We start from the raw sequence: 17,624 nt of genomic DNA, 5'->3' as shown, positions 1-17,624 counted from the left end.
TGATTTAATTATCTAAAAATAACTAATTACTCGAATTCCTGATTTCTTGATTTAGTTGTGAAATTGAGATTTATTTATGGTGATGGATATTGTTGCAAGCTTGTTTGAGAATTATTGGTTGCTGGATACATTAATTTTACTGAATAATATTGTGTTGAGTGTTAAATTGATTTAGGCTTGTGCTCGGTTTGAAATTATTGTGATGATGGTTTGACTGTGATTGTTTCGTGTGTATTGAGAATGAGTGCTTGTAAATTTTGGTTATATTATCAATAACTTTGGTCACTAAACTGAATGGGTTGAGAACCTTGCTGTTTTGATCGTTGTTGGGAAAAAGATTAGTGAACTATGGAGATTAAGGTTTGATGAACCAAAAATAGATTGAGCTTGGATTTCTAAACTGATTTCCTAAAATTGATTCCTTAACTGAAGCAATAATTTTGAGGTTTTATGAATAATTTTAGAATTACCAAAAATTATATGGTGATAAATTAAAATATATTGATTATTAAGAATTCCGCTGATTTGATAATTATTGAGAAAAGGGCTGGTGAATTGTTGAGAAAGGGGAAACCCGTAAGGGTGGCTAAGTCCGAGTTTTAGAGGAAATATTGTCGAAATTTTATAAAATTTGAGACTTTATTTGAAATGCTATTTTTAAAAGATTTGGTTTTGAAAAATTAAATTATTTGAGATTTATTTAGTTAAGAAAAGATATATTCTATTTTGCATTCAATTTATTAAGAAAAGTATAATGTTTTAAATCCAATTTTTTGAGAAGAGATTTCATTTAAATTATGATATGAGTTCGGTTTGATAAGAAAGAAAAGAAGAAGAACGAAAAGTAAAGGAAAGAGAGATAATTAAAGGAATCTCTGCCACAGGAGAGTAGAGAACAAAGATTAAAAGAATGCATTAACTGAAGAAAATCTCTGCCACAGGAGAGCAGAGGGCAAAGATAAAGAACAAGCTTTAAAAGACTATCTGCCACGTGAGAGCAAATGCGACTTTGTTTGGGCATTAGTGCCAAATGTATAGTGGAGACACCCACACACTGGGAACTGTTTTTCAGATGTAAGCACATTGATTTGAAAGTCACACTGTATGCGGCCAAGGCATAAGACTTATAAGCACACTACATGCATCTGGAAAGTCATATCTGGGACTCGTGCCCGGGTAATATCGAGAGCGGCTAGGCAACCGACACATGAGCTCATGGCCTGCGTAGGACTAGATATGCATCATCCTTGTTTGTGCACCTGCATTTGGTTGTGTTTGCTTGTTTCTCTGTGATTGTGCTGTTTGTCTTGTTACAATTTGTTTATGTGTTGATCTGTTTCTTGTGCTATTAGATTGTGATTGAGATTGTTTTAAGTTCGAAAATTTTAAAGTAAGGTAATTAATTATATAAAATAAAAGTAAAAAGTATTTTCAAAGGTTTAACAAAATAGTTTTATTGAGTAAGTTACTTATATGCATTATATTCATTACTTTTACGGCATTCAGATTTCCTACTGAGAACGTGTAGTTTGTTCTCACCCCAAAATCTTCCACCCTTTCAATGATATAGGTTCGAAGACTCAGTATGAAACTGCGGATGATTAGTAGATTTATTTATGATTCCTATCGCTTTTATAGAATTTTCTCACCCTTGTTGCTTTAGTTTCTCTAGACGGATATGTATTGTATTCAAGTTTTATATTAAATTTATTTGTATAGCACTTATTATTAATAGTATTTATGTGATTATTATTATTTGAAGATCTTTGATATGTGATTTTAATTAATAGAAACAAAATTTTGTGAAATTTAGTAACGCCTTAGTTTTGGTACAATCATGACGTGTTAAAAGTTAGGGTGTTACATTTAAAATAAATTAGTAAATAAAATATATAAAAAATTCATACTAATATATAATTTATTTAATATGTTATTATTTTAATATCATGAAAAAATAAATAATATTAAAATAATTTTATTTTTATGTATATTTTTTTTACTATTCAATTAGAATTTGTTATAAAATTTAAATTATTTTTTATAAGATAATAAATTTAAAAGTTAAGGAAAAAAATTAAAAAGACAGAAGAAACAATAAAAAAAATTCATTCAAACAAATGGTTAATGAAAAAAATAAAGAATAGAAAGAACAATTAAAAAAATTTATTGATAAAAATAATTGGCCTAAAAGAATATAATACACTATTAATTCAATTTGAAGTCAAGTCATAGGACAAAGAATATTCTAATTAGCCACTGCTAGACTAATAATTCAATTTTAAAGTTAAATACACCATTATATAATATTAAAAATTTTAAAATTTTTTGGGAGATTATGATTCCCACTGGAGTCCCTCTAACTCTGTCCCTAGGTTGGAGGTTGCAGGTGATGGAGTTGAGGGTGGAGACTAGAGAGTAGGGTATATGCTGGTGTGGTGTACTTAATTTAAAAATTTGAAATTGAGATTGAAATTAAGATTAAAATTTTTAAATTGAGATAACTAAAGAGTAAAATCCAAATAAAAAGTTGATTAATTTTTTACTATATAAAAATAAAAAATAAAAATACTTTTGAAATTTATCAAAAGATTAAGAATAAAACGGTAGAAAATACTACAATAATATAGACTATTTTTTAGGATTATTATGTATCAAAAAAAATTAAAATTCGTCAAAAAAATTTTTGACACTATTTTAACTTTGAAAATATGTTAATAAAAGCTTTGTCAAAAATAGTATTTTTGACATATAAGTAATTGTAAAAAAAATAAATCTTATTTTGATAAATATTGGCCATCAAAAATACTTTGTTAGAAAAATTTGAGAATATATTTTTTGTGATATTTATTAATCGTCAAAAATACTATTTATTTTGACACTTATTGACCATAAAAAGTTCTCAACAAAAATTTTTAACAAAGAATGAGATGAGATCTTGAAACTGAAGAATAAACTGAGATTTTGAAGATGAAAAATGAGTAATATGATCCTAAATTGAGAGTAGTGTGATGCCAAAATTGACTGAACTCAACCAAGAAAAAGAATAATGGAGTAAGTTGAAAATAAATAAGTGTCAAAATTGAGAAGTAATTTTCTACAATCAAATTATTTATCAGAAAAAACATAGAAAATTTGACATTTGTGATATTTGTCAAAAATATATATTAACTTTTACACTTAACTATGGCCGTTAAAAAAAATCATGTTAAAATAACTCTCTTTTCTTGTAGTGAAAATTAAATGTCAGAATTATTTTTTTAACTATTGGTTAATATTATAGGAAAAACATAAAAATTTATCCTATTTTTAAATAGGAAAAAAAAAAGATGATGGGAAGGATAAAAGTTGACTTTGATTATTCTGTTTGTGGTCGAGAAAACTTTAAAGTTTTGTTTGTGATTCATGTTACCTATATATAAAAAATTAGTCAAATATATAGAATATAATATTATTAAACTATAAAATATTTATTAAAATAATGAAAAATATATATTTGTACACAAATTCATAATAGTTATTTTTATGGGTGCATATACCATCTTTTAACTGTATATAGAGGAGAATTAATTGTTATACCACAAAAAAGAGATGAACGACAAATGGTAACTCTACAAAAAAAAAAATCCCATTACAAACGCTCTATTATCAATGAGAAAGAAAAAAAATACTGTAATAGCTAAATTTTTATGGATACTTATTGTGATTGTAATTTTATTATCACCCATCTTCATTATTCTTCCTAAGAGCTAAAACTAGAGGTAAAGCTCAATCTCAGCCTCAAAACTAATATCATATCTCAAACCTCAAACATTTAATTTTCATCCTTAACCAATATGAGATTCTAGAATTTGGGTGGGAGAGAGCGCACGCAACATTTATTATTTCTTATTATTTTTTTTAGTCATTAACCTAATTTTTTTAGCTTAGCAAATCTAATAACATATTTTTATGCATCCCACACTTTTAAACATATATTACTAATTAAATAATACATTCTAATGGTTCTCTGGTATTAGCATTCCTGTTATAATGCTTTAGTAGTTCTCTAATAATCTCCCTTGGACCATTTTCTTCTGGATCTAGTTTTGAGCGGATTCAACCCCATGTGGGAGTTCCCTTCATATGGTGACACTGTTAGTCTATTGATCTTTTAGTTTATTGATCTTTTATTTAATTAAAGACATGTTTAATTAGTTGGGGGATAAAAGTTAAGGTGAACTTTATTTATAAATTTAATTTGAACATAAAATTATTTGAATGGAATTTACTACCCTTACTAATTACCCAATCAAATATATACCCTAACTCTTAGCATTTGTGTGGAGCTTTGGTATTAGAACACGAGGGTTTTTTAATTATTATTATCTATTGAATTAGTGGTTCATTATTGTGGTTTTGCAATGATGCATGTGGCCTAATGCTTCTTGCTATTCATGGGTCACTCCCAATGTAACTCCATATAAGTAAAAGAACTACACCTTTCGGATTAGTCTAGAGAAACATATATTCAAGTATTAGGAAACACTACTACTTCAAAGTGCCATGGAGATGTGCTTTATTTGGATTTTAGAAAGAACACTGAAAATTTATTTTTGTGAAATTTGTCAAGTGAATATATATGAAGCTATTAATCTATGAACCTATGCCACAAGTATCATTACTACCATATACAGCCGGTGTCTAAGAATAAGGGAGTTTGGTAAAATTTTTTGAAGAGGTGTTTGTGTTTTTTAAAAGTATAAGTACCTCATTTTGTATTTAATAAATTAAAAAGTTTAAATACTTGTGTTTGCAGTTTTTAAAAGTTGGAGGTGTTTTTTAAAGCACCTAAGAGTGAGCTTTTTAAAGTTGGCTTGTACTTATCAAAATTAAAAAAAAAATCTAATAAATATTCAAAATTATCATTATTAATTATTAACACCAGATTTTATTTATTTTCTCACACATATTTCCTGTCATTATATTACCATTGAAATACTCATATATTCTAATTTCTCAACCTAACTTTCACAAATTCTAACACAATCTTCATATATTTTTTATTTTTCAACTTAATCTTCACAATTTTAACACAATACATTTCTATCACGTATTAGATATGAACTTCTATCTATTTATATTATTTTTTGTGCGTTATTTTTGTATTTTTTAGTAGATCTATTCTTTAAAACGTGAAGAAAGAGACCTAATTTATGGAAACTAATCATAAAATTTCCGTACACCAACTTTATGAACATTAGTCAAAACTATAATAACAACATATATATATATATGGATGTATCAGTACTAACATTGGATTACATACAATTTTATTATTGACTATTGATAACTCTATTTATATTAATATAGAGAGTAAATCAAATAAATATTTAAATTATTGGTCTTTAAAATTTGAAAAAAAATTATTCTTTGTTATAAATATGTTTATTAATTTTTTTTAATTTTTAAAAGCTGTACAATTACAGTGCTTGTACTTGTTAAAAGCTATTTTTAACGTGATTTTACCAAACATAAGTACTGCAGCTTTTAAAAAATTGTTTTTTAAAAGATAATTTTATAAGCTATTTTTGAAAAGTAAAAACTTTACCTAACCAAACTACTTATATATGTGATCAGTTTTATTTGGATTAGAGAGACAACAAAAATCAATTAATAAAAAATTTACCGAATTAAAAAATTTAAATTTAAATTAATCAGCTAAAATTTATATTGGACTTTTTTTTAATTTTCCGAAATTTATTCGTATGTAAGTTTCACTGACTTGGAATTATAGGACAACTAATTATTAGACTAACTCAAATTGATTAATAATTTAATAATATAATTATTCTTAAACAACGAAAATATTTAACTATGTCCCCACTCCCCCACTAAATGATAATATTCCCTATATTAATACTAATGCATTAATTACGCAAATTAAATTAAACTAAATTTCTAATTTGTTAGTTAGATATATATTTACGTTCGTTCGGATTGGAGGATAAATTATTGAATCATCAAGAACCATCCAGTCTGAACTAATATCTTAAACGGTGAATATATATGGATTCAATAATACATCACACTACTAGTTCAGTTTTAACCAAAGAAGATAACTTCAAAATCAAGATATGGATACCATATATCAGGACAATGTATGAAAACTAGGAATTCATATCTATATATAATATATAAGCTTTTATTGTACAAATTTTCCACTGCACATTTGAGTCAACATGACTGAAAGGCTGTCATCACCAATTAATTATTTGATTCCGTCTACATACAGGAGAAATATGTATGCATGAATGCAAATAGAGAAATGAAGTTTCCATGAATAGAGATGATGACTACTTAATGCACATTACATTATAATACAACCACGTTAACTAATTTCAGCCAATAAATAAATAAATAAATAATTATTGGACTACAATTTGACAAATTCGATCACTCATTATTTTATTTTTTATTATACTTTCAACTTTTTTATTTTTTTAACACCACAATTTCACTTATTATTATCGATCGCCAATCATTCATAGCTACTTCTAGCTACATCTTAAATGTTAAATCTAAATTCTAAATTATCTTTATTTTGCTTCACTTTAAAATATTCTTTTTACTTAAATTTTAAATATTCTTATTATTTTTAATTTTAGGGGTTTCTTTTTAACATTTTTCCCTATCTATTAGCTAAATTTTAAATTAATTAGCTGAATTAAGTTGGATCCCTAGTCAATAAGTTAATGATTGGAACTAATAACTCAATGGTTTGTAGCTTCTAACAGGTTATTACAACTATCATTCTTTTGGTTTTGATATAAAAAGTTTCTAGATATGTACAATTCACCATTCACCAACTATATTCAATTCTATAAAGTATAAACAAACATGAGAAGAGATATATACATATAATTGATTGATGATATTGAAGGATCGCAAAGCTCATAGGGAAGAGGGATAATAAATCAGAAAAAAATAGAGAAAGAAAGCGTGCAAGTGAATCAAACTATAGCAATCTGAAGAGGCCTTAGGTCATACCCACATGTGCATGCCCCAGCTATGGCGACTGCGTCTCCAACTGTTTCTATGGACATTTAAGACTGACCCAAATTTTCTCAAAAGTTTTATGCGATCGTCAATAATTTTGTATAAAAAAATTATAAAGAAGAATTTTGTTAGTATAAAACTTCGGCCGTCCAATGAAATGCGGAAATCCCAAGAAGCTTTAGTAGCTATTTTTCCACACATTGCTTTAACAACAATCAAATAACCTATATTTTTTTTCTCGGGATCGTTTACTGATTTAATTATTTGCTGAAAACTGGTTAACCTATTTTTGTAGCAAGATTTAGTTGACAGCCTTCTGCCACGCGCGTGGATTATACTATATGCAACAATATATATATAGCATCAACATGGTAAATTTTATATTATCCTCCCTAAAATAAAAAGGTAAATTACTCTTTATAATATATATATTAAAAGTGATTCACCAAAATGAGTTTTATAATATAAAAGAGATTTTTACAGATGCAATTGATGCACTTAAAGGTAAAAGAAAACTTATGATCTGTGATAATAGAAGAAGTCATAAAAATATTTGAAATGATTCTTTATATTTTCAAGTTATAAATATAGTTAAAGACATTGTTGTTGATAATGTCAAATACAATTTTTAAGGGATTGTAGATTTGGATTCTCATGAGATTAAAGACATTGTTGTCGATGAGGTGGAGATAATAGGATTTGCAAGATGAGGTGACAATTATTATGTATAAGAATTTAATCACTTTTATGGGACAAAAATTTTGTATATAGTGAATTTCGAAAGTGTTATCACCATACAGAAGAGAATGGATAGGAGGCACAGTAGAGATTCTTCGTCATAGACTAGTGGTGCTAAATTAAATTTAAATAATCACAAAAGAGGAAAAGAAAAATAAAGAACATATACATAATTATTATGATTAACATTCAATTTAATTATAATTATAGATACTATATAAATTACAGAGAGTAATTTACCTTTTATTTTATAGAAGACATAATAGCATTCACCTATTATTATTCGCTATTATTATTCATAGACTATACATATTCTTTTTCACATTTGATATATATATATACATACCCTATACATTAATACTGGTATGATTGTAAACATATACAATCCGAAGGATTTTTAACCGCCGCTATCTGCCGCTCCGATTTGTAGTGATAGCTAGCATGAAAAATCGTTATAATGTGAATAATAGTGGCCATGGTAATGTTGGTGCTGACCTTTAGATAAAAAATACAATGTCCTTGATTTTGCATGGTAGCTCCCCGTACTATAGTACTATATTCTCCAGTCATTGTTGGGTTTTATTTGGGGCACGAACCCCTCTTCCTTTGAAGTATCGAAAATTATCCTAAAGCAGAGGGTTTTGACCAAGTTAGCTTTAACCACAAATTAAGCATGTTGCTTCTATATACCTTAGGTTCGCATTAACGTAATAATTAGTTCGGACAATCACACGGGTCCCTGATAACATAAATTCCACCATATTAAGTTTAATTTACTGCTAACATAATATCAAGATAGGGAAACGAGACATCATATATCATACCTTTACGCATAAGCACGGTTCTGATAATGGTGCACACGAGCAAATTAAATTTAAGATATTTAAGTTTCATTATTAATTAACGGCTTTGCTGTTAATAATCATATCGTCGTCAAATTATTAGTAGGGCATGCAAATGTATTCATTACCTTTAAGCATAAGCACTGAGATTAACTATAGTCATAGCTGCACCATATATACCCTCCATTATTTGTACTCTAATATTTTGATTTCTGCTAATAAATTAAATATACCACCTATTTTCATCTTTCGCATTATTAATTGTAGATCAAACCAATCAGGTTTGGTTTTTTTTTTTTAACTAAAAACAAAGAGACTCGAATTTGCGACTTCTTAGATGAGTATAAAAAGACTATATTATGTCATTTAAACTATAACTTGTTGATAACCAGTCAGTTTAATTTAATAAAAAATTAGTTATTAGACCGATTCAGTTTAAAATAAATATTAATTGGTAACAAATTAATTAAATTAATAAAAAAGTCGGATTGAAGTAATTGGTTTAAAATAATAAATTATATTTTTGTTAATTATATCCAATTCAACTCCATGCACATGAATTTCTGAATGTTTAATTATTATTATGAAAAATAATAATGTAGACTAATATACGGATAGGGGAGTGTAGCTTACGCTCCTTATACGCTAGTGGGGGAAGAGGTATGATTAAGAAGAGAAAAGAATTAAGAATAGAAAAATAAGAATGATAGAGATATAGGTAAGAGATAGTCACATTCATTTGGGCAAACTTGGTTTTTACGATAAGTAGCTTTAACCATTCCCGTCGGCGTAGTCACCGGCCGTCAACCCTTTCTCTATAGTTACATACAGTGGGTGGCGTTGACAACCATGACGGTATATAAGTCCCATGCCTCAATCACCACCTACAAAATTTATTGCTAGCTTCCATCATCATCTATCACTTTCCTTCCTTCCTTCCAAGTTCAAATTAAATTTCAGCTAAGTAGTAGTAGTAGTAAGTGATTATTCTAGCTTGATGGGTTCTTCTAATAACGGTGGTGTGCCACCGGGGTTTCGATTTCATCCAACTGATGAGGAATTGCTTCATTACTACTTGAAGAAGAAGGTGTCGTTTCAGAAGTTTGACATGGATGTTATTAGAGAGGTCGACCTCAACAAGATGGAGCCTTGGGACTTGCAAGGTAATTAAATTAACTTAATGTAATTTTCTTTAATTCCCTTAAGCTAATAAGTAGGCCTTTTTTCTTTTAAGTTTTGAGCTTAATTCTTGCTTTATCTCCCGTTTTCGTTACTCAATTCATATTATTGATTTTTACTATATAATAAACTAGTATGATAATAAACAAGATGACATAACTTGCATTGATGGATTGTTTTCCAACACCGATCTATCTGCTGAAATTAATCTTGAAACGTAAATTTCTTAATTATTACTACATGGTGGATGAATGACAGGGTTTATTATGAGTTGTTGTAAGCTTATATGTTCGTGAATAAGATAATGGAATTAGTAGCCCATGGTGCATATATTATTTGACTTGTTTTGTTTAATTTGATGCATAACTGCCTCGTAGTATAAGTTGATATGAGGAGAATGTCACTCAAGTACCTAACTTGATGGAAAATCTATGATTTATCATACTCTTGGATTTGTTGGAGGTTCACGAATCGAATCTTGTGCACAATTACTAGGGCGGCATATATGTAGAGACATCATATATTTATATAGAAATACAAATGATGATGTATGCAGAAAGATGCAGAATAGGGTCAACACCACAAAACGAGTGGTATTTCTTCAGCCACAAGGATAGAAAGTACCCAACAGGGTCAAGGACAAACCGAGCAACGAACGCAGGGTTCTGGAAAGCCACGGGAAGAGACAAGTGCATAAGGAACACCTACAAGAAGATTGGGATGAGAAAGACACTAGTGTTCTACAAAGGTAGAGCCCCTCATGGCCAGAAGACTGATTGGATCATGCACGAGTACCGTCTTGAAGATTCCAATGATCCTCAAGCAAATGCCAACGTATGTATATCTAACTCATTTTCTCGTGAATTAAATGACTAGTTAGATATCTAACTATATATTATTGATATTGTTTTGTAGGAAGATGGGTGGGTGGTGTGCAGGGTGTTCAAGAAGAAGAACCTATTCAAGATTGGAAATGAAGGAGGTGGTGGCTCCACACACACCTCATCGGACCAGCAACTCAACAACTCAACGGCCACCAATGCTCGTTCCTTCATGCAAAGGGAAAACCACTACCTACTGCATCACCACCAACAACAGCAAAACCCTAGGAATGGGAACCCATCGTCTTCATCCTCAGGCTTTGATGAGCTCGATAAACCCGAACTCGGTCTCCATCACTATCCTCACATGCAAAACCCACACTATTCACTCTTCCATCACTCCCAACCACTTCTTCATCCCCAGGCCCACAAGCCCATCGTCTATGACTACTCTTATACACCCGCGCTTCCCTCAGACCCTCCTGTCACCGCTAAGCAGCTCATGACTAACCCTAGAGACTGCGATAGCGGTGGCAGCGAGAGTCTGAGGTACCAGCAGGTTTCCGAGCCTGGTATGGAGGTTGGATCATGTGAACAAGCCCAGGAAATGGGCGCCGCCGCGGCCGCAAGAGGAGGAGGAGAAGGAATGAATGAATGGGGTGTGCTTGATAGGCTTGTAACCGGGAACCTTGGAAATGAAGATTCAGCCAACAAAGGGATTAGGTTTGAAGATGCAAATCCACACCAGATTAACCAGCTTTCTTTGAGGGGAGAGATGGATTTCTGGGGCTATGGAAAACAATAACTTCCTCCATGATTGAAGATAAATAAGAGTTCGATCTTTGCCTCTAATTAACCATTTAATTAAATACGGGGAGAAACAAAGAAAGACATTTATATATATTTTGATACAGATTATTGAAGATTGTTATCTCTATGTTTTTATTTTTCGATTCGATATTATTGTTTGTTTAGTACCCATACAGTCAATTGGAAAATGCAGTTGCAATTGCATGCAAGTGCAATACATGGTTATTGATGTTAATTATAGTATTCACTATAAATATGTCCAGTCAAAGATTTAATTGTACTTTATGCAACTTGCATGACTTTTTTCTTAGCTTGGATCAACATTAATAACTTGGTACCAATATTCATTATTATTACAGAAGAAATACAATTAAACTGTATTTACATGAATTATTAAAAAGAAAAAATATATTTAATCATTTTACGTATACACTAAAAATCAATTATCAATTAATCACGAATATAAAAATATATATTTGATCTTTTTTGAAAAAGTTCATTATACTACTACAAATAATTTTAATTATTTTACTATGATATGATTGATCGTTTTAATGGTTGATTATTTAGTTAAAAAATATATAAATTAATATAAATATAAAATAATTAATTTAATTACTAATTTTTACTATATATTGAGAATTTTGTTTCGGTAAAGAGCATGTCAAATCTTTTAACAAAAAATGGTTTTTTCGGATATTAATAAAAAAGCATTTTATGAACAGACAAATTCAATTGAAAATTATTAGAATTGTCTTTAAATGAAAGATGCACGCGCATGTTCAATAAAAGTTTGTTTCTATAGAATGATTTATCTGAATCAAACTAAACCAACCAATTTTTTTTTCTATTACAACAATTGTTCTTTAAAGATAATAAAAATGGCAATTTTTTTGACTGAGTATATATTTGCGGAAATTTATCTGTCAAAAAATAAATATGGAAGGCATTTTGTTCTTGCGGATGATGGGACGAATATCCGTCTAATAATGAATAAGAAAATTACTTGTCTCATTTCTTAAGCTTGATAATCATTTTCCTTTTTGCAGGTTGAAAAGAATTCTAAGAACCCTATTCTGATATCTGGTTGTAAAGTTGCAGATGGCAATGGTCTTATGCTCGTAATGTTTTACTTTCTTTTGCCATGTGTGTGTGTGTCTATATATATATATATATAGATAGATAGATAGAGTTAAAAATTCTAATATTTTATCCTAGATTTTAGTTTCACTTCAAATTCATTCTCTCTCTCACTTAGCAGTCTTACTTTGATTTAGTTACCTCCTTCTTCCTCTGCCTTCAGCTGCTGCTTCTTGTCTCCAACAACAATGTTATTGTCGTTTTCTTCCCGCCTCGTCACCTCGCCAACCACTCCAAAATTTTCTGTTTTTCCACCGCTTACAAGTCTCATCTTTGATCACCGCCTCTCTCATTCATTCACATTGCAAATCACCGCACTCTCACTTATTGTCACCGCCTCATCGTCGCCGTCTCATTTAACAGTGTCACCGCCTCCTGTTTCATGCTCATTTATTATCATTGCAACCTCCTAATCAGTTTTTCTGGTTGTTGTCGCCTCCAACAACATCGTCACCACCATCAGCACAGTTGTAGTCGCCTCCAACATCTTCTTCGCCGCTCATCGTTGCTGCCTCCTGCAGCCTCGTCGTCGCCGCCACATTAATAAGTGCCTTTCTTTAATTAGTTTCTTTTGAGTTTTTTTATTTTCAACATTTGGGGTTTAGGATTTGTTCAATGTTTGAAATTGTTAATCTTTTGAGTTTGTATCTTTATTTGTGCAATTATTGTTGAATTTTTATTTATAAATTTAAAATTTGTTCAATTATTAATTTTCTGTATTTGAAATTGTTTAAAATTGTTAATCTTTCGAGTTTTATCTTTGTTTGGACAATTGTTATTGAATTTTTATTTGGAAATTTAGGATTTATTCAATTATTAATTTTCTGTGTTCAATTATTAATTTGTTAAATTTGTGGATATCTGTGGATATCTAAATTCCCGACAGATATGCGGGTGCCTGTTACCCGTATCAAGGACAGGACAGGAATGGGAGACAGATTATGGAGATGGGACGAGGGGGATATCAGGTATGTTCCCACCTCATTGGGACTCATTGTCATTCCTAAAAGATAAGTCGATTTTTTAGTTGAACCGTAACATAATAGATACCAATATTACCCTTATATTTTCCCATAAAATTTTTTAACTATCTTCATATATATAATTACCTTTTATAAACTCTAAACATCTTGATGAGATAATTTATTTACTTCAAAATAAAAAAATTTAAAATACTTTCTTATAAAAAAAATCTCAAATTCCTTTATCATTATTTTTAAAGGATAAATGACATAAACAAATCAATGGCTTCCAATATTATATTAATGTCTTAAAACAAAATAACTTACATATATGTCTCGTTTTAACAATACAAATATGTAAATTGAAGCTATTTAATTCGACTTACAAGAAGTCTATGTAAATCGAATCCGTCTTATTCGATTTAGCTAGTGTTATAACAAGTCTATATAAATCGAATCCATTTAATTAGATTTACTATATAAGGAGGAGTGTTCGTGACATAATTTAAAACAAGTTGTTTTGATTTACTTCATTTGATGCACCCAAACTAAATCGAATCTAATTGATTCGATTTACTAATACATGACTGCAACTGTATAAATTAAATTAAATTAATTTGATTTACTAAAGAATATATTCTATATAAATATAATTAGAACGTTAGGTGTTTATTAGAGTGGAATTCACCATGACTAGTAAAGATAATTTTTTAGTTTTTGTACACTACAGAGGGACGATTAAGAAAAAAATACGAGAGGAAATAAAATTTACTTAGCTTATAAGGATCCGTTGAGTGTCTTTATCAAATATTATACGAATTTTTTTTTAGTTTCAAAATACTATAAGCCAAAAACTGGGCTGCATGGCATGAGATGGACGGAGATGTTATTTTATAAAATTCTGATTTCTGTTGTTCGAGATGGGATAAAGTACGACTCCTTTGTAATAGACAGTGATGATGATTTGCAAGTTTTGTTTCACTGTTGTCATCAGTTTTTCGAGGTGAGAACCCATGAATTAATTACCAAGTTTGGGGATGTGGTCTCTAATTCAGGAGGATTGAATCGGAATCATCAATCAGTAATAATGACAACAACCTCTAATTCAACCCCTGTTGTTGCTTCTTCATCTGTATCTGTAATTGCACATGCGGCGGTTTTGGTGACATCTCCGTCTTTTGCAACTGATCTAATTAAACCGCGATGAAAATGGAGAAATAGGTGATAATCGATATTTCGGATACCATGAAAGATGTACTAAGTGATGACGATGATGTAGAGCTCGCCATGATTGATGAGGATATCAATGATGCTCTAGGGAGAAGTATTCTAGTCGAAAACTCAGCAATACCCCCGACACTTTTGACTTTAGACTTGGAGGCCATGACACAATGTAGGTTCCTGGATATAGAATCCGAATATGGGGCCTGAGATTCACAGGATAAAGCAAGTCTAGTTGAGTTTCAAGTTGATCAGTAATTTCAGAATAAAGAGAAAGTCGTCTTATGTGTCAAGACTTATAACATCTGTTGTGGGGTTGAGTATAGAATGCTAGAATCAGATCATGTCAAGTACTATGAAAAGTGTAAGGAGTTTGGAAACGGTTGCATATGATTGATTTGGATCACTCTTTGCCAGCAGAAGAATATTTGGGAGGTAAGACAATATAATGGACCTCACACATATTTGACCACGTCGATCTCTAGTGATCACAGGAAGCTTGATTGTCATGTGATATCTGCTTTCATCCTTCCTATAATCAGAGTTGATGCGGTTGTGTCGACCAATGTACTGCAGAATGCGACAGAAGTATATTTTGGATTTAGACCGATTTACAGGAGGGTTTGGTTGGCTAAGCAAAAAACTATTGTGCAGATTTATGGGAATTGAAAAGAGTCCTACAATGAATTGTCAATATGGGTATTTGGTGTCCAGATAACAAGCTAGGTAGTATTGTAATATAAAGACGAGTCCTGTTCGACTTGGAGGCCAGGTTGACGAGTCATCAACTTATTTCCACCAGCTTTTTTAGTTGTTCCCACTGTGTATCGATGTATTTAGACATTGTAAGCTGCTGATTAGTATTGATAGAACCCATTTCTAAGAAAACTTCTAGTCACTAGTCATTTTAACATTTATAATTTAAAAATTCTAACAAAATTTCTAATCACTACTCTAATTCACATTTGTAGTTTCAAAATTCTAACATAATTCTAAGTCATTACTCTAACTAACATTTATACCTAAGTTTAAAAATTTTAACTAACGATTTTAATCAAATACTCTAAGCAACTTAATATTACTAACATTTCTAATCTATCTTGAAGAAAAAAATTTCCTTTACTAACTTTTTCATTGATGCTACCAGCAATATGAACAATTCCATCCAAACAGTAGATACGATCGGAGTCATCTTCCATATCCGCAGTTTTAAATCTTGTCGTGTTGGGACCTCACTTTTCTCTCTCACATGGGTTGTTGGAAGAGGAGAAAATTGTGGTTGTAATTTGAAACAAGCTAATTCAAATTCTATATATATAGTATATGAAGACTAAATCAAATCTACTTAATTCGATTTACCTAAGGCTTCGTCAACTATAAATCGAATTCAATTTATTTGATTTATTATAGTCTATAAATCGAATTCAATTGTTTCAATTTATTATAGGTTGGGCTTCAGAAGAGTATTACTACTAAATCAAATCTACTTATTTCGATTTAGTACTGAGCTTAGTAATTCGAATCTAATTTATTCGATTTACATTGAGAAAGTATAAATCGAATTAATTGAATTCGATTTACATAGATATGGAAATAATAGATACATGTAACCAGCCTCACTTTAAGACATTTATGTAATTTTTTCCCTCAATTGATTTGTCTACGGGAATTACCCACTTTTGAAACTTATTGATAATAAAAAGAAAGAAAAGTATAAGAAACTAAATGTCTAACCAGGCAAAAGTTGAATAATTTAATTAATTATAATTATTAATAATTAATTTTAAATTTTTTAAATTCAAAATTTAAAAAATTTAAAACCGATTAAGTAAACCTAATTAAAACCTATAAAAACTTTCTTTTTTTCTCCCACATTAACTTACCCACCTCCAACAACCACACACACCCCTCTTTCTCACCGTCAGAGCCCTCTCTGCCCTTTTCATAAGAATACGACATTTTCGTCCAATCCAATTACTTGTCCATGGTGGATCTCTAGACACAACATGGTATCCTGCATTTGTGTATAATTTTGCGTACACCAAGATCATTCTTCATAAGCCAGAAGTGCAAGAAACTCATGACTCTACGGAATGGAAAGCTTGTCACACGCTTTCAACAATGCAGTAGCTATTTTCTTCCTCCTGTAGTCACCAGTTAATTAGTTTCAGAAATACACACCGTCAAATCAGTCAAATCACTATTCTATCACATCCAATCTCCCTTTGAATCGGTCAAATCGCGATTCCATCACATTCAATCGGTCTCTGCTTTGCACTTGATTCAGCTTCAGGAATTATTTAAGGAAGGAGTGGTGGAGCACGAATTGTTCTTGAATAGAGTACGAATTGTTCTTGAACAATTACAGAAATATAAAAAAATTCATTTAATATGAAAAAATATTCTAATACTTAACAAAAGAAATATTCAGTTATATTTTGACAAAAATAATTAGATATCTATAAAATTTAAAAAAAACTATGAAATTGTTAAAGAAATAAAAACATTCACATTTGTAATAAAAAAATTCAAAAAATATATAAAAGAACATCCATTTAGTATGAAAAGAAACATTCTGATCCTTAGCAGAAGAAACATCCATGTATATTAACTTATTTTTATTAAGATGAGTTTTGAGATCCAGCCCATTAAAAAATTGGCAGGTTGGATGAACCCCCTCTTGATTCCCTAATAGAATTGTAAAAAGAAATCATTTATTTTAAACTTGTCATGTATATCTCATTCACTTAATTATCTTGTTATACATATATACAAACAAAACATTTTAAAATTACATATAATTAAATTATGAAAATGTAATTATATAACATTCCAAATGCTTTAAAATTTTAAAATACTCTAACCAAACACAACCT

The 17,624-nt window shown here is 29.9% G+C and overlaps 1 protein-coding gene across 1 annotated transcript; it reads left to right on the top strand.

Moving 5' to 3' along the window:
- The first annotated feature begins 9,432 nt into the window (after positions 1-9,432).
- LOC107477630 (protein BEARSKIN2-like) lies at positions 9,433-11,663 on the top strand. Its single transcript, XM_016097678.3, has 3 exons — positions 9,433-9,778; positions 10,351-10,628; positions 10,710-11,663. Exons 1-3 carry the CDS (start codon positions 9,613-9,615, stop codon positions 11,418-11,420), a joined length of 1,155 nt encoding a protein of 384 aa, XP_015953164.1. The 5' UTR covers positions 9,433-9,612; the 3' UTR covers positions 11,421-11,663.
- Positions 11,664-17,624: the final 5,961 nt, after the last annotated feature.

Source organism: Arachis duranensis, chromosome 3 (assembly GCF_000817695.3).
Source record: "Arachis duranensis cultivar V14167 chromosome 3, aradu.V14167.gnm2.J7QH, whole genome shotgun sequence".
In the NCBI taxonomy this organism is placed as follows: domain Eukaryota; kingdom Viridiplantae; phylum Streptophyta; class Magnoliopsida; order Fabales; family Fabaceae; genus Arachis; species Arachis duranensis.
The sequence above is the reverse complement of the archived record's forward strand: the minus strand, read 5'-3'. Positions and strand labels throughout refer to the sequence as shown.